Below are 27,796 nucleotides of genomic sequence, written 5' to 3' on the forward strand. Positions count from 1 at the left end.
TTTTAGAATTTACATTCGTATTCACACACTTCTGTGTCGTATAAGTTCAGTGTTACCTGTAAATTCTGGAACTGGGTTTTCTTGGTGGCTGTGAGCTGAATGGAGGTGTTACCGGCTCGTTTCTTGCCCTCCGACGTGGAGAGTTGGTAGGCCTTGTATCGACAGCCCTCCTTCAGCAAGGACTGCAGATCCATGGAGGGGCGCCAGATATTCAACAGGTACACTGGGGGAAGGAGGAGGGTGTTGGGTGAGGAACCAAGAACTAAACAAGGACGGTCTACTACCCCTTCGGAGGGTTCAATCCCTCTGTCAACCTTCTAACTTTCCCTCTTGTCCCATCTCTGTATCCCTTGTACTTTCTCCTTTGTCTGAACAAAGTTTGAAAAAAAGGCTCCACAACATCCCTGATTGATATACAAAGATCCATACATACCATTGCTGCCCAGCTTGGCCCTGGAGTCAGCGACGCAGAGCTTCCAGATGGGTGTCACGTCTCTGTTGGGACAGCTCCCGCCCTCGCCCTCCTGGGCACCCTCCAGAGCCTGGCGGAACCGCTCCTGCAGCGCGGCCTGCCTCCTCTCACCAACACAACGCCTGTAGTTGTTCAACGCCTCCCATTGCTGCTCACTCAGACGGCCCTAGCACAAAACAATATGAAAGAGAGTAGGTCTACAAAGAAGGGCTCAAGTTCCCAGTTATTGTTTTTAACTGTATAAATAAATTAATGAAATTATTATGTTTTGCTCAACTGTTATGAGGATATAGACACAAGTTTTGTCAACATCAGACATCTTGTTAATGCACTCTAGAATCATGTCTGGTTGTCTGTTTTCACTAGTTTTTTTACACTTGTTTTGGACATCCATCAAACCAAATCAGTTTGATCAACATTGGTGGGATTTAAATAAAGCATCATATCAAATCAGTTATGTATAATCACTTTTACATGGTCAGTCATGTATCCTTAACCATAACTAAAACTCCTTCCTAGCAGCTGATGTGTCCCAAATGGCACCCTATTCTGTATTTAGTGCACTACTTTTAACCAGGGCCCATTAGGCTGATGCTTTACTTAAACCAATGTTGATCAAACTGATTTGGACAGGGTGATTATGGTCACCTCCAGATAAACTGGGTCATTCTCCACCGCGTCGTACAGCTCCTCCCCGTCCAGCAGTGTCTCAATGTCTCCACCACGCAGGGTCCGCCTTCGGCCTCTGGTTTTACCACAAACTGCTGGGTCATATTCAGTAGGCGGAAAAGGTTTTGAAACTGAGTAAAACGGGAGGCGTGACCTGAACTTACACAGATTTACATGGCTAAATGTTTTGCTATAGTGTGCCCTACTGAAAATGACTCTGGAAGATCAGTAGTAATAGTAGGAAGTACTAGTAGTAGCTGTTATTGATAGCACAGTCAGACAAAATTCTATAAGAATTTGCAATACATAATACATGCAGGAACATAAAAATAATTTGTAGTTGAAATATAGGAACCTGAACAAGTCTATAGGCTAAATCAAACCAAAAGGTTGCAGTAAATTGAACTGGTAATATGATTGACAGACCTTATCTAACCTCAACAAACCCTAATAGACAGTGACAGGGGCACCCTATTCCTTATGGACTAGGATTTCCTACCGTCCTCCTCCTTCTCAAACTGGGCCTGGATCTTGGCGAACAGGATCTCCATGGCTCGGTGTTTGGTGTCGCCATGCCGCCGCGCCTCCCTCTCCTCGGCACGGCCCGAGCGGAACACAAACCCTCCGTCCGGCTTCTTCGCCATCCACTGGAGGGACACACAACCTCTCTGAATAAACCTCTCATCAAGGGCCAGGAGTGTTACATGGGCCTAAGTTATACATATAAAACGCGCCCTCTCAAAATACACCACTCACAGCTAGGAGTCCAGAGTTTTTCCTGTTCAGGTTACGTGGTCTGGGGAAAACTCCTGGTCCTAGCAATGCCTGCTTAGGGGATTCATTAAGTGGATGATGTGTACCTAGCTCCGGTTCAGGTCGTAAGTGCATGTTCCTCCACTAAATGGTAAACGCACACACTGGACCAGAGCTAACGTGTACTGTGAAACGCACCTGGGTAGGGTAGCTCCTCAGCACCACAATGTCCACACAGCCCACGGGGCCTCCGTTGCTGTAGAGGGAGGAGAGCGGGAGGAGGAACGGTCTAGGGTCGCGGTAGAACCCTAGCCTGGTGTCCCAACGCGCTGCTCTGGTGCCGTTGGCCCCAATCTGAAACCAGATACATCAGGGTCGTGTTCATTAGGCACAAAACAGAAGAAATTGGTCCAAAACAGAGTGAAATGGGGAGGTACCATCGGAATTTATCCAATAAGAAACACTTCCAAACAGTTAAATTCATTATCTTATACAGTGAGGGAAAAAAGTATTTGATCCCCTGCTGATTTTGTACGTTTGCCCACTGACAAAGACATGATCAGTCTATAATTTTAATGGTAGGTTTATTTGAACAGTGAGAGACGGAATAACAACAAAAAAATCCAGAAAAACGCATGTCAAAAATGTTATAAATTGATTTGCATTTTAATGAGGGAAATAAGTATTCGACCCCTCTGCAAAACAAGACTTAGTACTTGGTGGCAAAACCCTTGTTGGCAATCACAGAGGTCAGACGTTTCTTGTAGTTGGCCACCAGGTTTGCACACATCTCAGGAGGGATCTTGTCCCACTCCTCTTTGCAGATCTTCTCCAAGTCATTAAGGTTTCGAGGCTGACGTTTGGCAACTCGAACCTTCAGCTCCCTCCACAGATTTTCTATGGGATTAAGGTCTGGAGACTGGCTAGGCCACTCCAGGACCTTAATGTGCTTCTTCTTGAGCCACTCCTTTGTTGCCTTGGCTGTGTGTTTTGGGTCATTGTCATGCTGGAACACCCATCCACGACCCATTTTCAATGCCCTGGCTGAGGGAAGGAGGTTCTCACCCAAGATTTGACGGTACATGGCCCCGTCCATCGTCCCTTTGATGCAGTGAGGTTGTCCTGTCCCCTTAGCAGAAAAACACCCCCAAAGCATAATGTTTCCACCTCCATGTTTGACGGTGGGGATGGTGTTCTTGGGGTCATAGGCAGCATTCCTCCTCCTCCAAACACGGCGAGTTGAGTTGATGCCAAAGAGCTCGAGTTTGGTCTCATCTGACCACAACACTTTCAACCCAGTTCTCCTCTGAATCATTCAGATGTTCATTGGCAAACATCAGAAGGCCCTGTATATGTGCTTTCTTGAGCAGGGGGACCTTGCGGGCGCAGCAGGATTTCAGTCCTTCACGGCGTAGTGTGTTACCAATTGTTTTCTTGGTGACTATGGTCCCAGCTGCCTTGAGATCATTGACAAGATCCTCCCGTGTAGTTCTGGGCTGATTCCTCACCGTTCTCTTGATCATTGCAACTCCACGAGGTGATATCTTGCATGGAGCCCCAGTCCAAGGGAGATTGACAGTTATTTTGTGTTTCTTCCATTTGCAAATAATCAACTGTTGTCACCTTCTCACCAAGCTGCTTGGCGATGGTCTTGTAGCCCATTCCAGCCTTGTGTAGGTCTACAATCTTGCCCCTGACATCCTTGGAGAGCTCTTTGGTCTTGGCCATGGTGGAGAGTTTGGAATCTGATTGATTGATTGCTTCTGTGGACAGGTGTCTTTTATACAGGTAACAAGCTGAGATTAGGAGCACTCCCTTTAAGAGTGTGCTCCTAATCTCAGCTCGTTACCTGTATAAAAGACTCCTGGGAGCCAGAAATCTTTCCAATTGAGAGGGGGTCAAATACTTATTTCCCTCATTAAAATGCAAATCAATTTATAACATTTATGACATGCGTTTTTCTGGATTTTGTTGTTGTTATTCTGTCTCTCACTGTTCAAATAAATCTACCATTAAAATTATAGACTGATCATTTCTTTGTCAGTGGGCAAACATACAAAATCAGCAGGGGATCAAATACTTTTTCCCCCTCACTGTAGCTGCCTCCTGTAGCCTATCAACTGCTTTCGTCCCCGGAGGTAGGTAGCTGCAGCCAATTGTTTACAAAATCGCTGCTCAAACAAAACAAAAATACAAAAATGTTTTGCTTTAGTTTACGCCCAATCCCAAATGAAACACTGTTCAAGGAAAATACAGGATGCGGAGGGTGGCTGCAACCTACAACCCAACTTGTTGCTAGACCATTGGGGTCTCTAGAGTGCATACGCCGATTGCAGTGGCAAAATGTTTTGCTACAGTATGCTCTAGAGCTCTGCTACTCAAACCGAGCCCGACATTATACATCGGGTTAAGGCCAGGTAGGGCCTGTTTTTTAATTAAGAACTAGGCAGGGCTCGGGTATCACTAAATTGATCACTAACGTTTTGCAGCGGAGCCATTTGCTCATGCTCTGCTGCACAGTACAGTCATATCTGACTAAGATCATAACATGGTGTCAGAAAGGCTTCAACCTCCTCAAATACATTATAAGACAGGAGAGATTATTTCACAGAAAATAATAACGCTCCTTGAGTTGTCAGATTTTAGAGTGAGGAAAGGTAGCTAACAGCTAACTGACGAGCCGTTGCTATGGATACTCAGACTCCAAGCCTCCATGAGCAGAGAGCATGTAGAGCGAGCTGCGTGGAGGGAGTGACAGACGAGCAGCTGCTAATGGATTTACTAATGGAGGAAGTTATTTCTGATTTCGGGCAAGGCCGGGCCTTAAATGTGGCAGAAGCAATTGGGCCTGGGTCGGGTCCTGAACGTTGCTGCCATGGGTAGGGCTCAGGCTTAAAAATCATGCATGTGCAGGGCTCTAGTGTGCCCTACTGAAAATGACCCTGGAAAATCCGTAGCATAATATATAATATGCCATTTAGCAGACGCTTTTATCCAAAGCGACTTACAGTCATAGTAGTAGTACTAGCTGTTACTGGTAGCTAGGGCTGTGACAGTTCTGGAATTTTGGATGACTTATTTGTCAGCTAAATGACCGTGGTCACCGTAATAAAATCGTTCAAATAGCAATTATTATTATTTATTTTTTATCAACAAAGTAAGCCTGGTTTACACACATTTTCTACTCTCCTCCGCTCCTGAAGGGAGGGGGTGTTGCCTAGGCAACCAAAGACTTGTTTGCTACAACACCTTGCTAAAACAAGGAGCAACAAAGATTCATCACGTTGTAAAGAAACCATGTTAGCGTGGAAACAGACAACCGCATGTGTCATCTTTTTGAATGCCTGGCCGTCCTGTCTTCAGTCAGCAGTTTCTTCACCAACACCTAATTCTAAAACTGGATAGTTTTGCCTCATCTCGTCTCGCCTTATAAAATCGTCTGTTAGATGTAAACCAGGCTCACTTTTAACTTTGCCGCTTTTGGGTAAAGTTTGTCGACTTGAATATGAAGTTGATAAAAACATTATTTATTTTTTGTTGAAGAAAAACGTTATGATGGTTGTTTTATTTTCATGACGTCTTCATCCATAATCGTCGGTTACACGATTAGACAATTACCATACCAGCCCTACTGGAAGCAGTCAGACTGAATTCTATACGAATTTACAGTGCATTTACATGCAGTAATATGTAGTTGAAATATATCAACCTGAATATTGAGTGTCTTCTAAGCCCATTTGGCTATATTGTCGTCATACATTTACATTTGAGTTAATTAGGGCACGCAATGGAAAACAGCGTTTCTTATTAGACAAGTGCAAGTAGTTCCTCCCAGTTTCAGTCCCCTTTCTTCCAGTTGGTGCCTAATGAACACGACCCAGTTCTTACCTTCAGCATGAGGGAGTCGGGAGCCTCTAGTGGGGAGCAGGCGTCCTGAGATCCCACCAGCTTGGCCCCGTGGACCAGCACCTTCCCCCCAATCGCCAGGCGGCCCCGGTGGAGCATGGTGGTCAGTGGGACGTCCAGCTGGGCCTTGATTGCGTACCAGCCGTCCGTCAGCCAGATCAAACCTACAGGGGACGGCTCCGCTTTAGACCCTGTGGCGCTCCCGGGTGTTTTGGTCTTGGTCTCACTCCAGGTCTGCCTGTGTGATGCACAAAGGGTTCTCTTTCAGTCGGCTTACTAAAATACAACACACTTATGGGGAAGCATGCTCCATAGCTGTGTGTTGCATTTCCTTCTCGACCTTAATAGAACTGAGGTTATAACCAATAAATAACAGAACAATTTCAACAGATCTATATGAAGTCAATCTTGAATAAGGAAATCGACTTATTTTGGCAAACTGAACATGTTGAACAAAGTATTTTATTTTTCTACTCTGATTCACCTTGTTGGGTTATGGCCTTTGGTGACAACACCACACACACAGAGCACCATGGTCTTGACTGAAGAGTCGTCTCTCTCCATGATCTTCCTCAGAGCTGACCTCCTGCTGTGGTCCACCTCCAAGTCGTACCTGACACACACACACACACGTTCTTCAATAACCTTGCTACTTGTTGCTGTGGTCCAGTGCCACATATGTGGCAAACACCCAAATACGTGTGTTACATTTAGTACACACAAGAATTTGTTTTGTCTGCAGTTTATGTATGCAAGTCTCTCTTTAACCTCACTGCACTGTACGTTATGTGTTCGCCATATAAAAACATTGAAATATCGCCATATAAAAAAATTGAAATATCCTGGTCACGAAAAAGGCTGAATAGGCATGTATATAACACAAAACACATACACAACCTTTATCCAACATCATTTTAATGTTCTTAGGCAGTAAGAGGTTACTTGCTGGTAGCTCTGGTCCAGGGCATTAGTGCGCGTTCCTCTACTACATTTACATTTTACATTTACGTCATTTAGCAGACGCTCTTATCCAGAGCGAATTACAGTTAGCACATACATTATTTTATCGAACCCACAACCCTGGCGTTGCAAACGCCATGCTCTACCAACTGAGCTACATCCCCTGCCGGCCATTCCCTCCCCTACCCTGGACGACGCTGGGCCAATTGTGCGCCGCCCCATGGGTCTCCCGGTCGCGGCCGGCTACGACAGAGCCTGGACTATCGCCCTGTATTGAAGGAAAGCGCACCAACGCCCTGGACCAGAGATAACTTGCTGGTTGCTGCCGTACCTGTATTTCAGTTGTAGGAGCACCTGTTCCGGTGTGAGACAGAGGCTGCCCATCACTTCTGGGAATGCCCTCTCCATGCAGGCCCGTTTCCACACCACCCAGCGGTAGTGGTTGAACACCCAGTCCTCAGTGATCAGCTTGGGGTCAACACCAGGGCTGTCACACAACGCTCTGGAGAAGAGGCGGTTTAATTAAACCTGAAAGGCCGCTCAACAAGGAAGAAGCCACTGCTCCAAAACCGCCATAAAAAAGACAAACTACAGATTGCAACTGCACATGGGGACAAAGATCGTACTTTTTGGAGAAATGTCCTCTGGTCTGATGAAACAAAAATATAACTGTTTGGCCACAATGACCATCGTAATGTTTGGAGGAAAAAGGGGGAATGCTTGTAAGCCGAAGAACACCATCCCAACCGTGAAGCACGGGGGTAGCAGCATCATGCTGTGGGGGTGCTTTGCTGCAGGAGGGACTGGTGCACTTCACAAAATAGATGGCATCATGAGGAAGGAAAATTATGTGGATATATTGAAGCAACATCTCAAGACATCAGTCAGGAAGTTAAAGCTTGGTCGCAAATGGGTCTTCCAAATGGACAATGACCCCAAGCATACTTCTAAAGTTGTGGCAAAATGGCTTAAGGACAACAAATTCAAGGTATTGGAGTGGCCATCACAAAGCCCTGACCTCAATCCTATATAAAATGTGTGGGCAGAACTGAAAAAGAGTGTGCGAGCAAGGAGGCCTACAAACCTGACTCAGTTACACCAGCTCTGTTAGGAGGAATGGGCCAAAATTCACCCAAATTATTGTGGGAAGCTTGTGGAAGGCTACCTGAAACGTTTGACCCACGTTAAACAATTTAAAGGCAATGTTACCAAATACTAATTGAGTGTATGTAAACTTCTGACCCACTGGGAATGTGATGAAAGAAATAAAAGCTGAAAGAAATCATTCTCTACTATTATTCTGACATTTCACATTCTTAAAATAAAGTGGTGATCCTAACTGACCTAAGACAGGGAATCTTTACTAGGATTAAATGTCAGGAATTGTATTTGGCTAAGGCGTATGTAAACTTCCAACTTCAACTGTACCTGTGATATACATACATTCATCCAAATTAATAATAACAACATGTGTTCAAGGGAATAAATGGCAAAGTTGAAAAATAACATCAGTTGGAATGAATGCTTTGTGTCCCAAACAATCAATAAAACCTTACCTGTGGAACTCCTGTTTCCCTGCAGTTCCATCGTTGTGAGGTATGAGCCAGCCCCCGTCGGCCAGCTGAACGCGCCCCTCTACAAACGCCTCGGGTCTGAAGAAGTGTCGGCAGACAAAGCGGAACGCCTCGGCACTCTCACTGCTGATCTCCGAAACATGCCGGTGCACTCCGTAGCCATACAGCTACGTCATATTATTATATTATTATATTATACAGCTGAGTGATATCCACAACGAGGATTGGACATCAGTCATTACCCCCCAAAAAACATCACACTTAACAAGTTCAACAGGAAAGCCCACAGCCCCCCACCACTGTTCATATTCTAAATCAGACTTCAAAAGCCCTGTTCCACCTCTACCAATCCAGTTTGTCTGTCTGTGTTACAGTATATGTCTGTGTGTGTGTGTAACAACACCTGTTTGTGTGTGTGTGTTCTAGGACCTGTTTGTCAGTCTGTGTTCGACTACCAGTTTATCTGTGTGTTTCAGTATATGTTTGTATGTGTAGGTTACAGTACCTGTGTGTTACAGTATATGTTTGTGTGTGTTAGTTACAGTACCTGATTGTGTGTGTGTTGTACAGGGTGCCAACCTCCAACGGCCTCCCTGAGGGTCAGCCTGGCCACCCCAGATGTCTTGGCGAGGTACAGGCTGCCAGGGAGAGGTCTAATGGTCTGCCGCTTCTTCTTCCTGATCCTCATGTCCTGCATGTCTCGGGCCAGCTGCAGGCACTCTGTATCTGCACACACACATTCTTTTTTCACATTAAGTCGACTCCTGATAAATGAACATCGGTTACAATTCATCAGTCCCGATTAAAATGCTTTCTTGTTAATTGCTTTCTGATTCAGTACACACATTTAGTCCCAAGCCATTGAATTGATTAGCATAAAAAAAATGTCACGTATTGTCACACCATGTTGAAACTTAATATTGTCTACAATATCCCAAAGATGCATTGGTTAAAAGGTCATACAAATGATGATATTTGTACCATAAACAACAGCTAGAAGGGTGCCCATGCTGTTAGGGCCTAGCTGACCTGCGGTATACTCCTCTGCAGTGGCATCCACTCCTCCTGTGGTGACAGGAAGGCTATGTCCACTATCATCGCATGGGTCTGTTTTGTCAATATCTTTTGGGCCCAGTTCCTGAATGGACTCCTTTGCGTTATCACTACCAGTGTCAGTGATGGGGATGTGGTTGTACTCAGGAAGTGGAACAGATGTGCTGGTCTTGAAGAGAAGAAGAGAATGATTCTCTTCTGAAGGCTTAAAGGAACCCTTACTGGTTACACAGTTGTATTTTCTAAACGGGGGAACGAACACACCAGGCGCTCTAGTCTTGTCCTGAGGCCCACTGCTCTTCTGTGGCTCAAGCTTGACATTCTTCCGGAATGGGGGGACGAATACAGCTGTCTTGGAGCCAACTGGTTTACGGTCTTCGGCGGTTGGATCTGATGTTGTCTTCTGTGGCTCGGTCTTATTCAGCCTTGTGTTCACACAACTCTGCTTAGCGCTGGAAAGACAAACATAGGAGATGAGAATCTATGACACACAGATTTCATGCTAGGTGAATGAATGAATGCATTTTATTTGATAAATAATTTCAAGATACATATGTTGTTTGAACTATGTGAAAACAACAATATATCCTCTAGTATTAAATGGATTACCTACCGATACGGCCTGGTGACATTAGGTTGAAGAGCCACATTATATTGGAAGACTCTCCTGTCTTTAAATATACCTGAAACAATCAAATATGCATTGATGAACCATCTTGTCAATGTTCATTTTCATTGTACTGGGAATTTTGTTACTTGTAGAAAAGGTCAACTGTCTTACCATCTGAACTGCTTTTAGCTGGAGTGAGTGTTGACCGTCTATTACAATCCACAGTTCTGTCGAATTCGGCCAAGAGTCTTCTTTTCAGAGGAGGTTGGTCTATTTAATATAATATCACATTAAGGACAACGTTGTAAATCAATTTCTTCATAATTATATTCTTATATTGGTAAACACACAACCCTGTAACTTTCATATGCAAGAAAAAACAGTTCTTATGTCTAACATTACTCCTCTAGGCTCATCCCAATCACAATATCTGATCATATTTCTGTTCTTTTACCTGTCATCCCTAAATCCTCTGCCAACCTTTTCCCGATTCCACTTCTCATCTCAAAACCCCCCTTAGCTTGGATTGGAGTTCCAGGACTCTGATCGGTCAAGTCTTCATCCTCTAAAAGAGCCTTGGTACAATCCATGGCCTCCTGGGCAAAGTACCTCTTCTGGGTCACAGAGCAGCCACTGAACCCCAGGGATTCAAAATTTAACAAGGAAGACTCCGCTTGACATGCTGCAGATGAAGACTGACATGCCATTCCGACAATGGTCTGGATAGCTTCGCGGTCCTCCAGTCCCACTGCTTTGACCGGCATACGGTGATCATGAATATGGGGAGTAGGGACCTTCAGTGGCCTTTTTTCTTCAGATCTTTTGTGAGGGTCAGTATCACTGGCAAGGGTATCATCACACGCTTTGAATTTGTCACATGCTACTTGAAGTGCCTTCTCTGAAACAGACACTCCTTTACCACTGGCTGTGCTAAAACCACAATGGCTTCCTATTTGATTACTGCCAACTGAATATTTTACATTACCAGTCTCACCCAGAACGTACACAGACTTCACATCTTGAAGAGCATTTTCTGAAATAGACACCCCTTTCCCGCTGGCTGTGCTACCATGAGAGATTTCATGCGTTTCCTTTGTTAGAATATTTTCCAGATCCACTTTGTGGCTATTCTCAGGTTGTGGATTTTCAATTACATCACATTCGTTCAGATTAGACTTTGCTTTCTGGAGTGCCCCATCGGACATATGCACAGTCTTGCCACTGGCAGTGCTGAAACCACAGCTATCTTCTTCACCGTTGAGGTCAGAAGAATTCGATTTGTTCCTTGCTCCTTCTTTGACACCTGTACCATCTTCAGTGAGTAATGGAAATCTACCATCTGAAAACCAAGCCTCCTCAATGGCATTTGAGTCTGTGCAGTTATCAAGGTTTTCATTCAGAATGCTCTTTGCCTTCAAAATACCTTTTTCAGAGACATGCACTTTCTTTCCACCAGCTGTCATGAAGGCACAATAGCTTTTCCCTGGATTGTTCATCAGACCATCAGTAGACTTTACGTCTATATTCCCTTGCTTTGCTTCGGCACTGATTAAGCTGTCCATATTGGAATCACAGTTGTTGAAAACAGCCTTTGCTTGCTTAAGGGCCTTAGTTGAAACGGTTACTTCTTTGACAATCGCAGTCTTAAATCCACCGTGCTTATGTGGTGGATTCTGAATGGTATGAAGATCTACTCGGATCTTGTTCTTTGATATAGAAAGTTCCTCTCCATCCACATTACATTCACTCAAAAGAGCCTGTGCTTTCAACAGTGCCCCTTCGGACACAGACACTCTCTTACCACTGGCAGTGCTAAAACCACATCCATTTCTCAAAGGATCTTTAGCATGGGTTTGAGAATTTTCAGGTTCAAGCATTTTGCCCTTTGCCCATAGAACATCATGTGAATTGCCACCTCCATCAGACTGAGTTTTTGCTGTCAAAGGGATCTTTGCTGATATGGAGGCTGCTTTACTACTGGGTTTCTTAAAATCAAAGTCACTTTCCTCCTGAATATTCTGACTTGGTATCTTTGCATTCAAGCTGGGGATTTTCCCTGGCTTAGAATTGTCCAATTCATCACAGTCATTAAGGAGAGTCCTTGCCTTCAGTAGAGATTTTGCAGAAACATCAACTCTCTTCCCCCGAGCAGTGCTGAAGCCACAATTGTTTCTCTCACAATTATTACTGCCAGTCTCTGATACAACACTTGTTTTGTTCAGCTTTTCTGATGCACAACCTGAACTTTCCATAACGTCACAATCTTTGAAGACTGCATTTGTTTTTTGAAGGGCCTTTGCCGACATGGTCACTCCTTTACCACCGTCTGTCTGGAAACCACCATCCCCATGTTTGTGAGAATGTGTAAAGTCCACTTTAATCTTGTCAATGTATTCATCACGTGGTTCTTTCAGGTCTACTTTATTGTCAGGGCCATGAAAATGTGTCACATTTGAATCAACATTTGTATCAACTTCGCCTCTATATTGAACAGGTGAGGTTTCAACTTGTTCCGTATTTTCTACTACACATTTGGGTGTGTTCATCTCACGATTTTCCTCCAAATCTGCAAACAAGGCCCTTGCTTTGCTCAGACACTTCTCTGAAACTCTCATAGCATTTCCTCCAGCAGTTTTAAAACCCACATCCAACTTGGGGAGATTTTTGCTTTCAGACTCCATTCCACTGATGTTCGTTTCCATATCAAGCAGATGGTTCTTGTTTGTGGTTTTTGTCAACAAACCAAAGGAACTCTCAGCTATGTTTTCAGAGCTATAACTGGGAATGTAAAGTACTCTTCTGTGGAGAACACGTTCTTTGGGTTTCTCTGTTGAACTGCTGGGTGATGCCCCACTAGATTTAATTTTGGTGGTTGTTACTTGGCAAATTTTCTTGCAATGAGGAATAGTTGTCTTTTTGTCAGGGGTGGCCATCATCACGGATTGCTTCTCAACATCAGAGTTAAAACTGTCATCGAAATCTATGCCTGTGAGAAATTCAGGATCCAACTCTTTCTCAGATGATTGACGAGGGGGGCTCCCATCTGGAACATAGCAGTTCCACTTTGCTGGTTTAAACTGTGTGAACTCAAATTGGCTGTCTGCAGCTTCCAAGAGACTGCACAATTCTGAAACATCAGCTCTCTGTGAGTCTGTCAACAGACCTTGGCTCTCAACAGACCTCTGGTGTGTATAGGGTAGAGGTTGTAAATGAGATCCATCAACAAGCTCCAATCCACATGACATGTTACCTTCCTCAGGAAGGCTTATCTCAGGAATATTGACTGCAGGTATTTCATCCTCAATCTCCTTGAACAAATCCTTGGCTTTCTCCAGATTTGCTGAATAATTTGTTATCTTCTTATTGGAGGCCATTTTGAAACCAGACCCAGGGAGTGAGGAAACAGAGACATTGACGCTGTGAGGGGTCTGAACAACTTGACCATTCAATTTTACGCTGGTTTGCTTTGACCTTTTGGCAACGTTGAGTGGACTGATGAACTTAATTTCTGTGGACAGTCGGCTCCCTGTTACACATGACAACACCGGTTTCACTTCACTGGCAGCAGTAACGACATCAGTCATATTTTCCTCAATTAAGTCATCTAATGATGCTTTTGCTTTCTTTATTGCTTCTGGAGGCAAAGAGATAATCCAGTTGTTACCAGTTTTAAACTCTCTAGATGATTGATTTCCAGAACTTTTTTCAGAGCTAGGGTGAACGTTGGATGATTCTGTTTGTGTGACATTAGAAAGGGTGGAGGGGGGTAAGCCACTCTCCATTCTAGACGTGCTTGCAGAGTTGCTAAACTGAGAACCAGGAATATGCATTTCATCACTGATGCCAGAGTTAAGATGTTCAGGTTTTTGGCCCCATTCTAGTTGAGTTAACAATTTTCTGTTCCTTAGTCTCATTGCTGAGAGACAAGCTGATGCAGAGAAGCCATTTTTAAGAGTCTGTTCTTTTGCTGCATGGTTTACTAGAGTCAACTACTTGGCTAAAATCTTGTGCAAATGCCCTGCAAAGCTGTGACATATCAAGATCAGGGTCTTTGGTTGGTGCTCGTGAAACAATATTTTCTTCAGTTGCACTTTCCTGCTGAACTAGCGGCTTTTTCCCATCCAAGGCAGTTTTGTTAAGATTATTAAACTCATCTTCATTGGTTTGTTTTACATTTGGATTTTCACCTAAAATGATAGAAGAGAATAGAAGCAAAATAATTTAATTGAACTGAGAAATATAAATAAATGACAATCTCTGGGAGCAGTTCCAGATTACAATCTTACCTCTGGGAGCAGTTCCAGATGATGCAGGTAACATCCAAGTAACATTATCTTTTCCTTGCACTGACGGAAGTGGATTTTGGACACAGTAAACAAATGTCCTTGTTTTCCTGGGGAAGGTGTGTTCTAGAGAGCTTTCGACTACAGACCCTGGTACTGTTCTTCTGGAAAGGGCAGACTCCACCTGGACAGTCTGCTTAGAGGAACCACGATCCGGCTGCTGGCTTCCAGTGAAGTCACAGAACATTTCACTTATATCATCTTGTGGAATTATGTGTTTAGTAGAGGAAGACCCCTCATGGTGAAATGAATCCATATCATAGTCTGAAATGTCAGGTACATTTATTGGAGTCCACTGAGAAATCCCCAAATCCCCAGACTTCATGTCAGTCCTGGACTCAAGGGGCTCAGAGGTTGCCCTGGTGTGTTGGTATTCTCCTGCTCTGTCACTGGATACTTTGTCATGTTCCATTGTAGAAGTAGGTACGTGTTCCTTAGTTGAGTTGCTTTGCTTCCTTTTGATTCTCTCCTTGGTCTTCACCCTTCGTAAAGCCAAACTGCTGTTGCTGAAGAATATGGAGAGGACATCCTCAGCTCCATCTAGAACACTGGCCATTGTGCTGCGGATTTCTCCGCCCTCAATAGCATCTGGTAAAGTCTGCATCCAATGGCTGCCACTGTCAACAGGTAACGTGTCTTGAGAGCCAGGGGAGATTTCAATCACACCAGGCAAGTGGCAATCCAGTCCTGTTGGTATTCCAGAGAAATGATCAGTACTTGTATCTGTTATACAGTGTTATTATGCAGAGTAACTTCTACAATATTTACTACTGTAGTTACCGTTCAACAAATACTCACCATTATGTTGACAGAGAGGTCTATCGTTCTGTTCTGGTGACAGCACTGTGCTTCCAGACTCCTTGGAGACCGAGGGGAAAAGCTTTCGCACAAACTATATGAGAGAGAGCAGACAAATCCTTTTCTACAAGTCTGATACACATAAATGCCTTGAGCATGGGCAGATTATCCAAGTGTAATCAAGGGGCCACCAATGTATTGGAGCAATATGGTACTATTTATCTAATACTGTTTTTTTAAATTCAAGCAAGGCAATATCATTAGACGTCATTAGAATAATAAAAATCTGTTTATGCTTAACCTGCGATGAGTTTTTCTAGGATTGTATGGAATACTCACCATAACCTGCTCTTCAGTAGAAAGTCTTACTGGGTACATAGGCCTATGCTCCTCACTTTTAGCTGAAAGAGTGAGGACATGCCATTTTAGACAACCAATGTAAAAATACCATTATAATAAAAACCCAAATTCATACAGTATCATACTTACTCAAAATGATGGTGGGCGACATGACAGGTGTGTTGAGAGAACTGGTCCAGGACATATTAGGGTCTAACTGTGCACCAAGACTTTCAGATATACGTTTGGAAGAGTGTGCCTGCTGAAATAAAATGATCTTAATTTAAAAAATGTATAATGGAACTTTTAATACACTAGTTTGGTTTTTAAAAGATTTCCCCAAGAACAGCTGCACCTACCGCAGAGTGTTGTGGTGTGTCAAGCAGCCCTGTAAACGTGACAGAAAATAAATGTGCAAATTTAAAATCAAAACAATAAATACCAATATAATAAATATCAACATCGATCAATACTGAAAAGTCACCAGTCAGCTTACCAAAACTGTCTCCATGCAGCCTTGTTCTACAGGATTTACTGGGGGTCTCGCTGAAAATAGAACCACTGATGTCATCAACCATCACAAGAGCAGGTGTTCTGACATCACATTGTGAGCCGTAGGTCAGAATATCAGGATCCAGGCATCAGCAAAGCAATGTGTACTTTTAGATTTGCACATTTGTGAAATACCAACGTATCAGCACAAACAGACAGACATTCTCACCTGTCTATTGATTTTCCAAATAAGCATGGGCTTGTGTCTGTTATTTCTGTTCCAGAGCTTCCTACGCAGCAAAACAGGAAATATCAGTGCACACATTCCGCAGGGAAGTAATCAGGGATAACATAGACAATCAGGAAAAAGGAGATAGGCCTACTAGTTAGAGGTAGGTCTAGCACTCGTTCAACAAAGAGGGGTTCTCAGTTGAAGAATTGACGACGGAGCAGGAATTTGTTCAACAGTCCCGACGCTGTCTCTACACGTTAATAATCCTAACTTGTGATACGGTTTTGGAAACCTTTGGAACTTTACTTTCATATCATTGAGAAATTATTTTCATAAATCGAATTGTAAAATTACTACACACCTTTTTAACACGATTCCCACACAGCAATATTTCCATGTTAAGGTTTACGGAAGAGAGGCGCCCACCAGTTCCAATTAGCTATCTAGCATCTCTGAACACCTGTGTGCAACGGAAGAAGGACGCCAGAAAAGTGTTGTAACTGAGAAATACTGTCGGCCGCAACTGTGTTAAAACAGTGTACACAGTAAGTGTATTTTATGCATTTGTAAAATTATTTTGATGTGATATGAAAGTAGAACGCTTATGTTTCTAGAACCGTATCGCAATTGAGAATCAATTAACATTTAGATGGAGTATTTGTCTGTTTTGGTTGCCAGAGCCACTTTACCTCTGAACATAACATGTAGGTCCTTGGATGTTAAAGGGCTAGGGTAGGTCATGGGCTAGGGTAGGTCATGTCAACGATAAAATTTACAATAGTCTATTTTAACAGTGCAAACATTACATTTATCTCTACCTTGATCAGGGAAAAAAATGTCTTCTGTCAATGTCTCAGCAGACTGTGGTCTTCTCTGCCTGAAGATCGTCGGGGTAGAGAACATATCACTATCCAGGGGACATTTTTCCAACGGTGATTTGAAACTGCCATCTTGTCCACAAGATATTGCAGTGCTGGGATCCTCTTTCTCTGTATCACCCCGATCCCCACTGGAAGCTTTAGCAGTGAGTTCCTCAAACCAGTTTGGGTTCAGAGGTCCCAACTCTTCATTGAGAGGATAGAAGAGAGTATAAATGACGACATTACCATTGCTAGTATGATTAATATGATTCAATATGATTTCATGGAGAAAAGCAGATGGCTAGCTACCTTCCCATATTTGATCCTTGAAAGCGTCAAACATGTTTCTCCTTGTGTACATGTCTTAGGTCATCTGTGGTATGCCTGAAACGAGTCGTTTATTAAAGTTTAGTTACCTAGATAAACAAATAGCTAGCCTGTATGCATCATTCACGACTGGCGAACCTACAGTGCAGCGGAAAGTATTCAGACCCATTGACTTTTTCCACATTGTTATATTACAGCCTTATTCTAAAATTGATTAAATTAAATGTTTTCCTCAATCTACACACATTACCCCATAATGACTAAATGAAAACAGGTTTAGACATTTTTGCACATTTATTAACAATAAAAACAGATTATTTACACTTTATTTACATAAGTATTCAGACTCTTTGCTATGAGACTCGAAATTGAGCTCAGGTGCATCCTGTTTCCATTGATCATCCTTGAGATGTTTCTACAACTTGATTGGAGTCCACCTGTGGTAAATTCAATTGATTTAGAAAAGGCACAAACCTGTCTATATAAGGTCCCACAGTTGACAGTGCATGTCAAAGCAAAAATCAAGCCATGAGGTCGAAGGAATTGTCCGTAGAGCTCCGAGACAGGATTGTGTCGAGGCACAGATCTGGGGAAGGGTTCCAAAAAATGTTTGCAGCATTGAAGGTCCCCAAGAACACAGTGGCCTCCATCATTCTTAAATGGAAGAAGTTTGGAACCACCAAGACTCTTCCTAGAGCTGGCCGCCCGGCCAAACTGAGCAATCAGGGGAGAAGGGCCTTGGTCAGGGAGGTGACCAAGAACCCGATGGTCACTCTGACAGAGCTCCAGAGTTCCTCTGTGGAGAACCTTTCAGAAGGACAACCATCTCTGCAGCACTCCACCAATTAGGGCTCTATGGTAGGAGTGGCCAGACAGAAGCCACTCCTCAGTAAAAGGCACATGACAGCCCGCTTGGAGTTTGCCAAAAGGCACCTAAAGGACCCTCAGACCATGAGAAACAAGATTCTCTGGTCTGATGAAACCAAGATTGAACTCTTTGGCCTGAATGCCAAGCGTCACCTCTGGAAGAAACCTGGCACCATCCCTACGGTGAAGCATGGTGGTGCCAGCATCATGCTGTGGGGATGTTTTTCAGCGGCAGGGACTGGGAGACTAGTCAGGATCGAGGGAAAGATGAACGGAGCAAAGTACTAAGAGATCCTTGATGAAAACCAGCTCCAGAGCGCTCAGGACCTCAGACTGGGGCGAAGGTTCACTTTCCAACAGGAAATTACCTTAAGAACACAGCCAAGACAATGCAGGAGTGGCTTTGGGACAATTCTCTGAATGTCCTTGAGTGGCCCAGCCAGAGCCTGGAGTTGAACCCGATGGAACACCTCTGGAGAGACCTGAAAATAGCTTAGCAGCGACACTCCCCATCCAACCTGACAGAGCTTGAGAGAATCTGCAGAGAAGAATGGGAGAAACTCCCCAAATACAGGTGTGCCAAGCTTGTAGCGTCATACCCAAGAAGACTCGAGGCTGTAATCGCTGCCAAAAGGTGCTTCAACAAAGTACTGTGTAAATGGTCTGAATACTTGTGTAAATGTGATCAGTTTTTTTATTTTTTATACATTTGCTAACACTTCTAAAAACCTGTTTTTGCTTTGTCATCACGGGGTATTGTGTGTAGATTGATGAGGGGAAAAAACGATTTAATCAATTTTAGAATAAGGCTGTAAAGTAACAAAATGTGGAAAAAGTTAAGGGGTCTGAATACTTTCTGAATGCACCGTATGTGGCAAGCCAGATGTTAGCTCAGCCTGGTCTCATAGACTAGACGTAACATAGTAAATATAAATCCGGGACACTCAAATTAGTTTGATATGTTACATTTGGTACGGTTACATAAGACATGATTACTTATTACACAATCACTCATATTTCATATGTCACAACGATTCACGATACGAATGCTACGATGCTGGTAAAGTTGTCTCGCGCACCTGCTGCTGCTGCAAGAGCACAGACACACTTCCCCAAGCTCTGGACAGTGCTGGTCATAAAAAAAGCTAGCTATCTGACATTGTTCTTCCCCAAAAACATAGCAAAATTGAAAATCTGTTTCAGTAGCTATAGTTAGATAGATAGGTAGATAGTTAGCTAGCTATCTATCTAGGTGTCATCATCTAAAATACCCCAAATTTATAAGACAGTTCGTATTTGATTAATGGTGGTCAGACCCACCTACGTGAAGCTAGCCACAATAGTGGAATTTGCAGTTCGCTTCAAAATAAGTCTCATTAAAAGTGATGAAATGAATACAAATAGTGGAATCATGCCATAATGGCATAGATCATGCTAAACGAGGTCGGAATGTTGTTATTTAAATTAAACAAAAGACAATTTGTTAATTTGACAAAAATCTGTTGAAATCACACTGGGTTTATTAGACTTTAGAATTGCATTGGGGCATACCTATTTCACTGTACAGCCTTACCTATGGATTGTGGATCAATGACATGGGGTATCAGTCTACTCAGTGACACCCAGAGAACATTAGCGTCGTAGCTCTTATTGCGGGACTCTGAAACCACTGTGAATTGAGCCACATTTATTGTACCAGTCAACCTACTATGTGTATTGAACACTATTCTAGAGGAAAAACAATACAACGTGGATGTTTTGGAGTCTGATAACTCTGAGGAGGCTTTTGGGAAAAAAGCACTTGGGTACTGAGTAGACCGATACATTTACATTTTAGTAATTTAGCAGACGCTCTTATCCAGAGCGACTTACAGTTAGTGAGTGCATACATTTTTCATTGATCCCCAATCCTTAGGTAAGGCTGTACAGTGCAATATGAATGTCAATACGCACAATAGGCTGACTGGGGAGGTGATTTCCCACAGTCAAAGTCCCGCAATAAGAGCTACGACGCTAATATTTGCGTAAACCATAAACTTTTATTTTGAAGGCGTAACGCAAATTCCACTATTGTGGCTAATCCTTATTGTGGCTAGCTTCACAACAAATAAACCGGTCAAGCCTCACTAGCCAGATCAAATAAAATACAATTGTATTTGTCACATCCACGTTTTTAGCAGATGTTATAGCGGGTGTAGCGAAAGCTTGTGCTTCTAGCTCCAACGGTGCAGTAATATCTAACAATTTCACAACATATACCCAATACGCACAAAAAAGTAAGGAAAGGGATTTAAGAATATATACATATCTGGACAAGCAATGACAGAGCGGCATGGACTAAGATACAGAAGAATATTATAGAATAGAATGCAGTATATACAGTGGTGTGAAAAAGTGTTTGCCCCCTTCCTGATTTCTTATTTGTTTGCATGTTTGTCACACTTAAATGTTTCAGATCAAACAAATGTAAATATTAGTCAAAGATAACACAAGTAAATACAAAATGCAGTTTTGAAATGAAGGTTGTTATTATTAAGGGAAAACAAAATCCAAACCCACATGGCCTGTGTGAAAAAGTGATTGCCCCCTACAACCTAATAACTGGTTGGGCCACCCTTAGCAGCAACAACTGCAATCAAGCGTTTGCGATAACTTGCAATGAGTCTTTTACAGCGCTGTGGAGGAATTTTGGCCCACTCATCTTTGCAGAATTGTTGTAATTCAGCCACATTGGAGGGTTTTCGAGCATGAACTGCCTTTTTAAGGTCATGCCACAGCATCTCAATAGGATTCAGGTCAGGACTTTGACTAGGCCACTCCAAAGTCTTCATTTTGTTTTTCTTCAGCCATTCAGAGGTGGACTTGCTGGTGTGTTTTGGATCATTGTCCTGCTGCAAAACCCAAGTTCGCTTTAGTGTTTACTTCTGTTATCTTTGACTAATATTTACATTTGTTTGATGATCTGAAACATTTAAATGTGACAAACATGCAAACAAATAACAAATCAGGAAGGGGGCAAACACTTTTTCACACCACTGTACATATGAGATGAGTACTGTAAGATATGTAAACATTATTAAAGTGACTAGTGTTCCATTTCTTAAAGTGGCCAGTGATTTCAATAGGCAGCAACAGCCTCTAATGTGCTAGTGATGGCTATTTAACAGTCTTATGGCTTTGAGATAGAAGCTGTTTTTCATTCTCTCGGTCCCAGCTTTGATGCACCTGTACTGACCTCGCCTTCTGGATGATAGCGGGGTGAACAGGCAGTGGCTCGGGTGGTTGATGTCCTTGATTATCTTTTTGGCCTTCCTGTGATATTGGGTGCTGTATGTGTCTTGGAGGGCGGGTAGTTTTCCCCCGGTAATGCGTTCGGCAGACCGCACCACCCTCTGGAGCCCTGTGGTTGCGGGCGGTGCAGTTGCTGTACCAAGCGGTGATACAGCCTGACAGGATGCTCTCAATTGTGCATCTGTAAAAGTTTGTGAGGGTTTTAGGTGATAAGCCAAATTTCTTCAGCCTCCTGAGGTTGAAGAGGCTCTGTTGCGCCTTCTTCACCACACTGTCTGCGTGGGTGGAGCATTTCAGTTTGTCGGTGATGTGTACGCCAAGGACCTTGAAGCTTTTCACCTTCTCCACTGCGGTCCCGTCGATGTGGATAGGGGGGTGCACCCTCTGCTGTTTCCTGAAGTCCACGATCATCTCCTTTGTTTTGTTGATGTTGAGTGAGAGGTTATTTTCCTGGCACCACACTCCCAGAGCCCTCACCTCCTCCCTGTAGGCGGTCTCGTCATTGTTGGTAATCAAGCCTACTACTGTTGTGTCATCTGCAAACTTGATGATTGAGTTGGAGTTGTGCTTGGCCACGCAGTCATGGGTGAACAGGGAGTACAGGAGGGGGCTGAGCACGCACCTTGTGGGGCCCCAGTGTTGAGGATCAGCGAAGTGGAGGTGTTGTTTCCTACCTTCACCACCTGGGGGCATCCCGTCAGGAAGTCCAGGACCCAGTTGCACAGGGCGGGGTTCAGACCCAGGGCCTCAAGCTTAATGATGAGCTTGGAGGGTACTATGGTGTTGAATGCTGAGCTATAGTCAATGAACAGCATTCTTACGTAGGTATTCCTCTTGTCCAGATGAGATAGGGCAGTGTGCAGTGTGATGGCAATTGCATCGTCTGTGGATCTATTGGGGCGGTAAGCAAATTGAAGTGGGTCTAGGGTGACAGGTAAGGTAGAGGTGATATGATCCTTGACTAGTCTCTCAAAGAACTTCATTATGACAGAGGTGAGTGCTACAGGGCGATAGTCATTTGGTTCAGTTACCTTTGCTTTCTTGGGTACAGGAACAAGGGTGGCCCTCTTGAAGCATGTGGGAACAGCAGACTGGGAAAGGGAGAGATTGAATATGTCAATGAACACACCAGCCAGCTGGTCTGCGCATGCTCTGAGGACGCGGCTAGGGATGCCGTCTGGGCCAGCAGCCTTGCGGGGGTTAACATGCTTAAATGTCTTAATCACGTCAGCCATGGAGAAGGAGAGGCCACAGTCCTTGGTAGTGGGCCTCGTCAGTGACACTGTGTTATCCTCAAAGTGGGCGAATAAGGTGTTTAGCTTGTCTGGAAGCGAGACGGTGTCAGTGACGTGGCTGGTTTTCTTTTTGTAGTCTGTGATTAGTCTGTAGACCCTGCCACATACGTCTTGTGTCTGAGCCGTTGAATTGCGACTCCACTTTGTCTCTATACTGATGTTTTGCCAGTTTAATTGCCTTGCGGAGTGAGTAGCTACACTGTTTGTATTCTGCCATATTCTGGTTAGGGTAGGTTTTAATAGTCACAGTGGGCACAACATCACCTATACACTTCCTGATAAACTCAGTCACTGTTTCAGTGTATATGTCTACATTATTTTCTGAAGCTACCCGGAACATATCCCAGTGCGCGTGATCAAAACAATCTTGAAGCGTGGACTCCGATTGGTCAGACCAGCGTTGAATAGTCCTTAGCACGGGTACTTCCTGTTTGAGTTTCTGCCTATAGGAAGGGAGAAGCAAAATGGAGTCGTGGTCAGATTTGCCAAAAGGAGGGCGGGGGAGGGCCTTATAACCATCCATGAAGTTTGAATAGCAATGGTCGAGGATTTTAGCAGCGCGAGTACAACAGTCGATATGTTGATAGAACTTCGGCAGCCTAGTCCTCAAATTTACTTTGTTAAAATCAACGGCTCCAATAAATGCAGCCTCAGGATATGCGGTTTCCAGTTTGCATAAGGTCCATTGAAGTTCGAGGGCCGTCGTGGTATCGGCTTGAGGGGGGATATACATGGCCGTGACTATAACCGAAGAAAATTATCTTGGGAGATAATACGGTCGGCATTTGATTGTGAGATATTCTAGGTCGGGTGAACAGAAGGACTCGAGTTCCTCTATGTTACTACAATTACACCACGAGTCGTTAATCATGAAACACACACCTCCGCCCTTCTGCTTCCCAGAGAGATATTTATTCATGTCTGCGCGATAAACTGAGAACTGTCGTAGTAAATATATAATGTTATAGCTTGGTCTGACTAAAATCTTGTGCATGACCCATCTTGTGTTGGGCCTTTGTATTTAATACAATGCACAAAAGACTTCTATCTTGTCAGCCTTATCAGCAGGTGGCTATGGACAACACCCACGCCATAGGTCTCTCAGTTCTTCCAACTCACGAGTTCTTGCTCTGAGGACACACACACACACACACACACACACACACACACACACATCATCACTGATAAACACACACACACACACACACACCACTGATAAACACACACACACACACACACCACTGTTATACACACACGCACACACACACATCATCATTGTTAAACACACACACGCACACACACACACACACACACATCATCATTGTTAAACACACACACACACACACACACCACTGATAAACACACACACACACACACACACACACCACTGATATACACACACACACACACACACACACACACACACATCATCATTGTTAAACACACACACGCACACACACACACACACACATCATCATTGTTAAACACACACACGCACACACACACACAAAAATCCCCTTCTCTTAGGCTGAACATCTGAAGACAGAGAACCCGACTCAGAGCCAATGCAACAGTGACACTAGCCTGGAGGTGACCTCGCCCAACTCATCAGGACCAATCAGAAGATCAGAACTACTAGAATCAACCTACTTCATTTTATTGTATAAAATGTCAGCACACAATGTTTAGGGGCTCTCTCTCAGATATCTCCCTACGAGATTGACGAACGGGTCCGTGCACGCTATTTACAGATATCTTTACCTCTGAATAAACTGCCTTATATTATACAATTATCCACCTTGTCCGAAAGTCTCTACTTGGTCTCCGTTCTCCAGTAAACTTGTGATCATCAACAAAATCCATCTGGCTGGACCGATTCTGACAGAATATCCCAAGAGAGCCATGTTTCCGTGAAACAGAGTATGTTACAGGCCTTGATGTCTCTCTGGAAAGATATCCTTGCCCGTAGTTCATCGACTTTGTTAACTAAAGATTGAAGATTAGCGAGTAGAATACTTGGAAGCGGTGGGTGGTGTGCGCGCCTCCTAAGTCGGACCAGCAGGCCGCTCCGAGTGCCTCTCCTCCACCGGCGATGTTTTGGGTCAGCCGCTGGAATCAGTTCAGTTGCCCTGGGGAGAGCAAACAAAGGATCTGCTTCGGGAAAGTCGTATTCCTGGTCATAATGCTGGTGAGTTACCGCCGCTTTGATATCCAATGGTTTTTCCCAGCTGTATGTAATGATGCAAAACACTTACTGAGCTAATAATGTAAAAAATAATACATAAAAAAAGAAAATACTGCAAAGTTTCCTAAGAGCTAGTCGCGAGGCCGCCATCTTCGTCGGCGCCAGGATCAGCTAGCTGGCTGTTTATAACATTAGCTTTGGGCTTTGGGCAACAGGGTTAAGTAACTGGCTAGCTTGTTATTTCATTAACTGAAGTTCGATTTCAATAGAACAACAAGTGGCTACCTAGCTAACACTTACTCACATGGATTCCTAAACCATTGATAAGAATATTGAAAATGACTGCAGTTTCTACTGGTCATTGTTTTCAAGCTGGTTGCATTGATACTGGCTAGGTACCAAGCTAAAGCTAGCTAGCTACTCCAGAAGTTGCTAATAACATTTTTATCAAAGATATTTGCACACAAAACAATCTCCTGATCGTGCTACTGATCGTAGTGGTGGCGCTTGGCTTGCACATGCAAATTCAGCACACACAACATTCTATAATAGAATTGTCTTATTTGACGTGTCAAATTGTGTTTTGAAGTGTATATTTTTTGACACGCAAAGACCCCAACGGCGTTCCATAGCCGGAAGTTAAATAAAATGTAATATCAACTTACTCTGCCGATTGTCCATAGGATTGGTCCTTATGAAGGGGGTAAATTGAGAAAAAGCATATAATACAACATAAATTAAACAGACTTTCCAAACATTGGTCTGTTGTAGACCCACTTCCTCTCTGCTTACCTCGTGTAAAAAAAAAGTCCTGCAAGTGCGCCATAACTGCACAAAAAAAGCAAGCAATTGTGGGGGGACTTTGACTTGAGGTAAACAGAGAGGAACTGAATGGGACTACAAGACCCACGTTATCCATTAGATGTATTTCTCAAATTCCCCCTGCATAATGATCAACTATACACACAATCGACAGAGTAAGTTAAAATTGAATTTTATTTAACTTCTGGTTTCCAGCAGACTTTTCAGTTTTTTTTGCAAGCTAATTCCCAGCAACGCTAGTGTGTAAATACTAGCGTTGCTAAAAGCAGCTAGCTTAGTAGCTAACTATTAAACTTGACAGAGTTGTCACAAGGAACAGACAGATAGCGAGTTACCACTGACTGTTAGTCCATATCTAACGTTAGCAAGCTGAAAAGTGAACGATATAAAGCTTTAACTAGCTTGGTACATAATGACAGCTAACGTTAACTAACTAGATAGCTAGCTAACAACAAACATACACCGATAAAAAGTGATGGACCCTGCTGGACAGCTAGCAAGCTACGCTAGGTGCAAGAGATAGAAAAACAATACCATAAAAAAGATGGTGCTCCTTTCCACAGCAGATGATCAACATGACAGTGTAAACTATAGCTAGCAGTTCTTACACAGAAAACAGACCGATAGCGATTACTTTCTTTGACTGCTTAATGTGGTCAAATGTTTGTCAGACAGACTATCAGTTAGAACCTTCTTCTTCTATGGTATAATGGCGGTCCGCAAACATACGTTTAAGGTGCATGCCGCCACCTACTGTGCTGGAGTGTGGGTGTCAATTACAATTTACAACATTGGCTCCACATTTCTAAATCCTCCTACCTAACTCAGTACCTCTGATAAAATAAAATAAGAGCCCTGCTCTTCTAAAATACCCTTCCCCCATTACCCAAATTCCCTTCCACACCCATCCAACCTCAGGGACACTACACTTCAATCTTTCCCTCTCTTCAACATACTCCACCGTTTCATCGACCATACACTCCAGACATAAACCATTCACAAAGATTTTTATAACTAAACCAAGATAGACCACCGCCTGTCGTTTCCAATGGGAACAGAAGAGTCATAGTGGTCAGAACAAGCAAGGAGGTGGGCAGAGCAAAGCACGAGCTAGCGAGATCCTATTTGCCCGTTCTAGCATACATTTGCATATTTCCGTTAGGGACCGCCTAACCTGTGAAATGCGCGTGTGCAATGACTCAATTCGCCTTTGCACTCCTAAACAACGCGATTTTTTAAAACATTTTAGTCATTTAGCAGACGCTCTTATCCAGAGCGACTTACAGTTAGTGAGTGCACACCTTTATCAAACTGGCCCCCCGTGGGAATCGAACCCACAACCCTGGCGTTGCAAGCGGCATGCTCTACCAACTGAGCTACAGGATTCCTTCCTAAACTGACCTTTGAATGTTGGTCTGGAGGGCATAGAAATGCCGTCCCTTGGGCTCAGAGTCCTATCTCTCCTGCCACATCTATCAAAAAGGCTCTGATCTTACATTTAGCCTCACCTCTAGTCATAACGGTCTTCATCTTCTTCTTCTTTAAGGTTTTATTGACGGACTACATCCAGAAAGGTGTATTGCCGCCACCAACTGGGTGGGGTAAAAACTGAGCTATTTGAACGAATAAAATATATCGTTTAACCACCGTTTCTAAACCAGAGGCGTAACATCGCGAGACCAAGCAGACCAGGCCTGGATTTGGGAAGTCAATAAGAGAAGAGAAAAATGATTCCTTAGTTGTTAATTTTCTTGAAATCTAAAGGCAAATCCTAGATTCGAGCCAATGTCTTAAGTAGTTGAACATGTTTTTACTCCAACCTTGTGAAAGTAACAAACTGACACGTTTTAATCTTAATCAAAAACAACTTTATATCGAAGGAGTACAGTTGAGTTGATTTGACAGCCGTGCAGGCTGTCAAATCAACTCAACTGTACTCCTTCGATAT

At 43.5% G+C, this 27,796-nt stretch overlaps 1 protein-coding gene across 1 annotated transcript in view; it reads right to left on the bottom strand.

The window, feature by feature from the left end:
- The window catches only part of brca2 (BRCA2 DNA repair associated), a 34,457-nt gene extending 7,914 nt beyond the window's left edge, over positions 1–26,543 (bottom strand). Inside the window, 25 exon segments of the mRNA XM_041877216.2 lie at positions 57–223; positions 434–638; positions 1,121–1,236; positions 1,641–1,788; positions 2,093–2,248; positions 5,783–6,038; positions 6,285–6,413; positions 7,092–7,262; positions 8,317–8,501; positions 8,882–9,060; positions 9,316–9,839; positions 10,001–10,070; positions 10,169–10,267; positions 10,452–13,965; positions 13,967–14,184; positions 14,284–15,027; positions 15,139–15,232; positions 15,478–15,539; positions 15,628–15,736; positions 15,837–15,865; positions 15,974–16,023; positions 16,199–16,259; positions 17,020–17,265; positions 17,371–17,445; positions 26,383–26,543. Of these exon segments, the coding sequence (XP_041733150.2) occupies positions 57–223; positions 434–638; positions 1,121–1,236; positions 1,641–1,788; positions 2,093–2,248; positions 5,783–6,038; positions 6,285–6,413; positions 7,092–7,262; positions 8,317–8,501; positions 8,882–9,060; positions 9,316–9,839; positions 10,001–10,070; positions 10,169–10,267; positions 10,452–13,965; positions 13,967–14,184; positions 14,284–15,027; positions 15,139–15,232; positions 15,478–15,539; positions 15,628–15,736; positions 15,837–15,865; positions 15,974–16,023; positions 16,199–16,259; positions 17,020–17,265; positions 17,371–17,422 (7,584 nt within the window). The 5' untranslated portion in view covers positions 17,423–17,445; positions 26,383–26,543.
- Between the last annotated feature and the right edge of the window lie 1,253 nt (positions 26,544–27,796).

The sequence above is a fragment of the Coregonus clupeaformis genome, chromosome 6, assembly GCF_020615455.1.
Source record: "Coregonus clupeaformis isolate EN_2021a chromosome 6, ASM2061545v1, whole genome shotgun sequence".
NCBI lineage: Eukaryota > Metazoa > Chordata > Actinopteri > Salmoniformes > Salmonidae > Coregonus > Coregonus clupeaformis.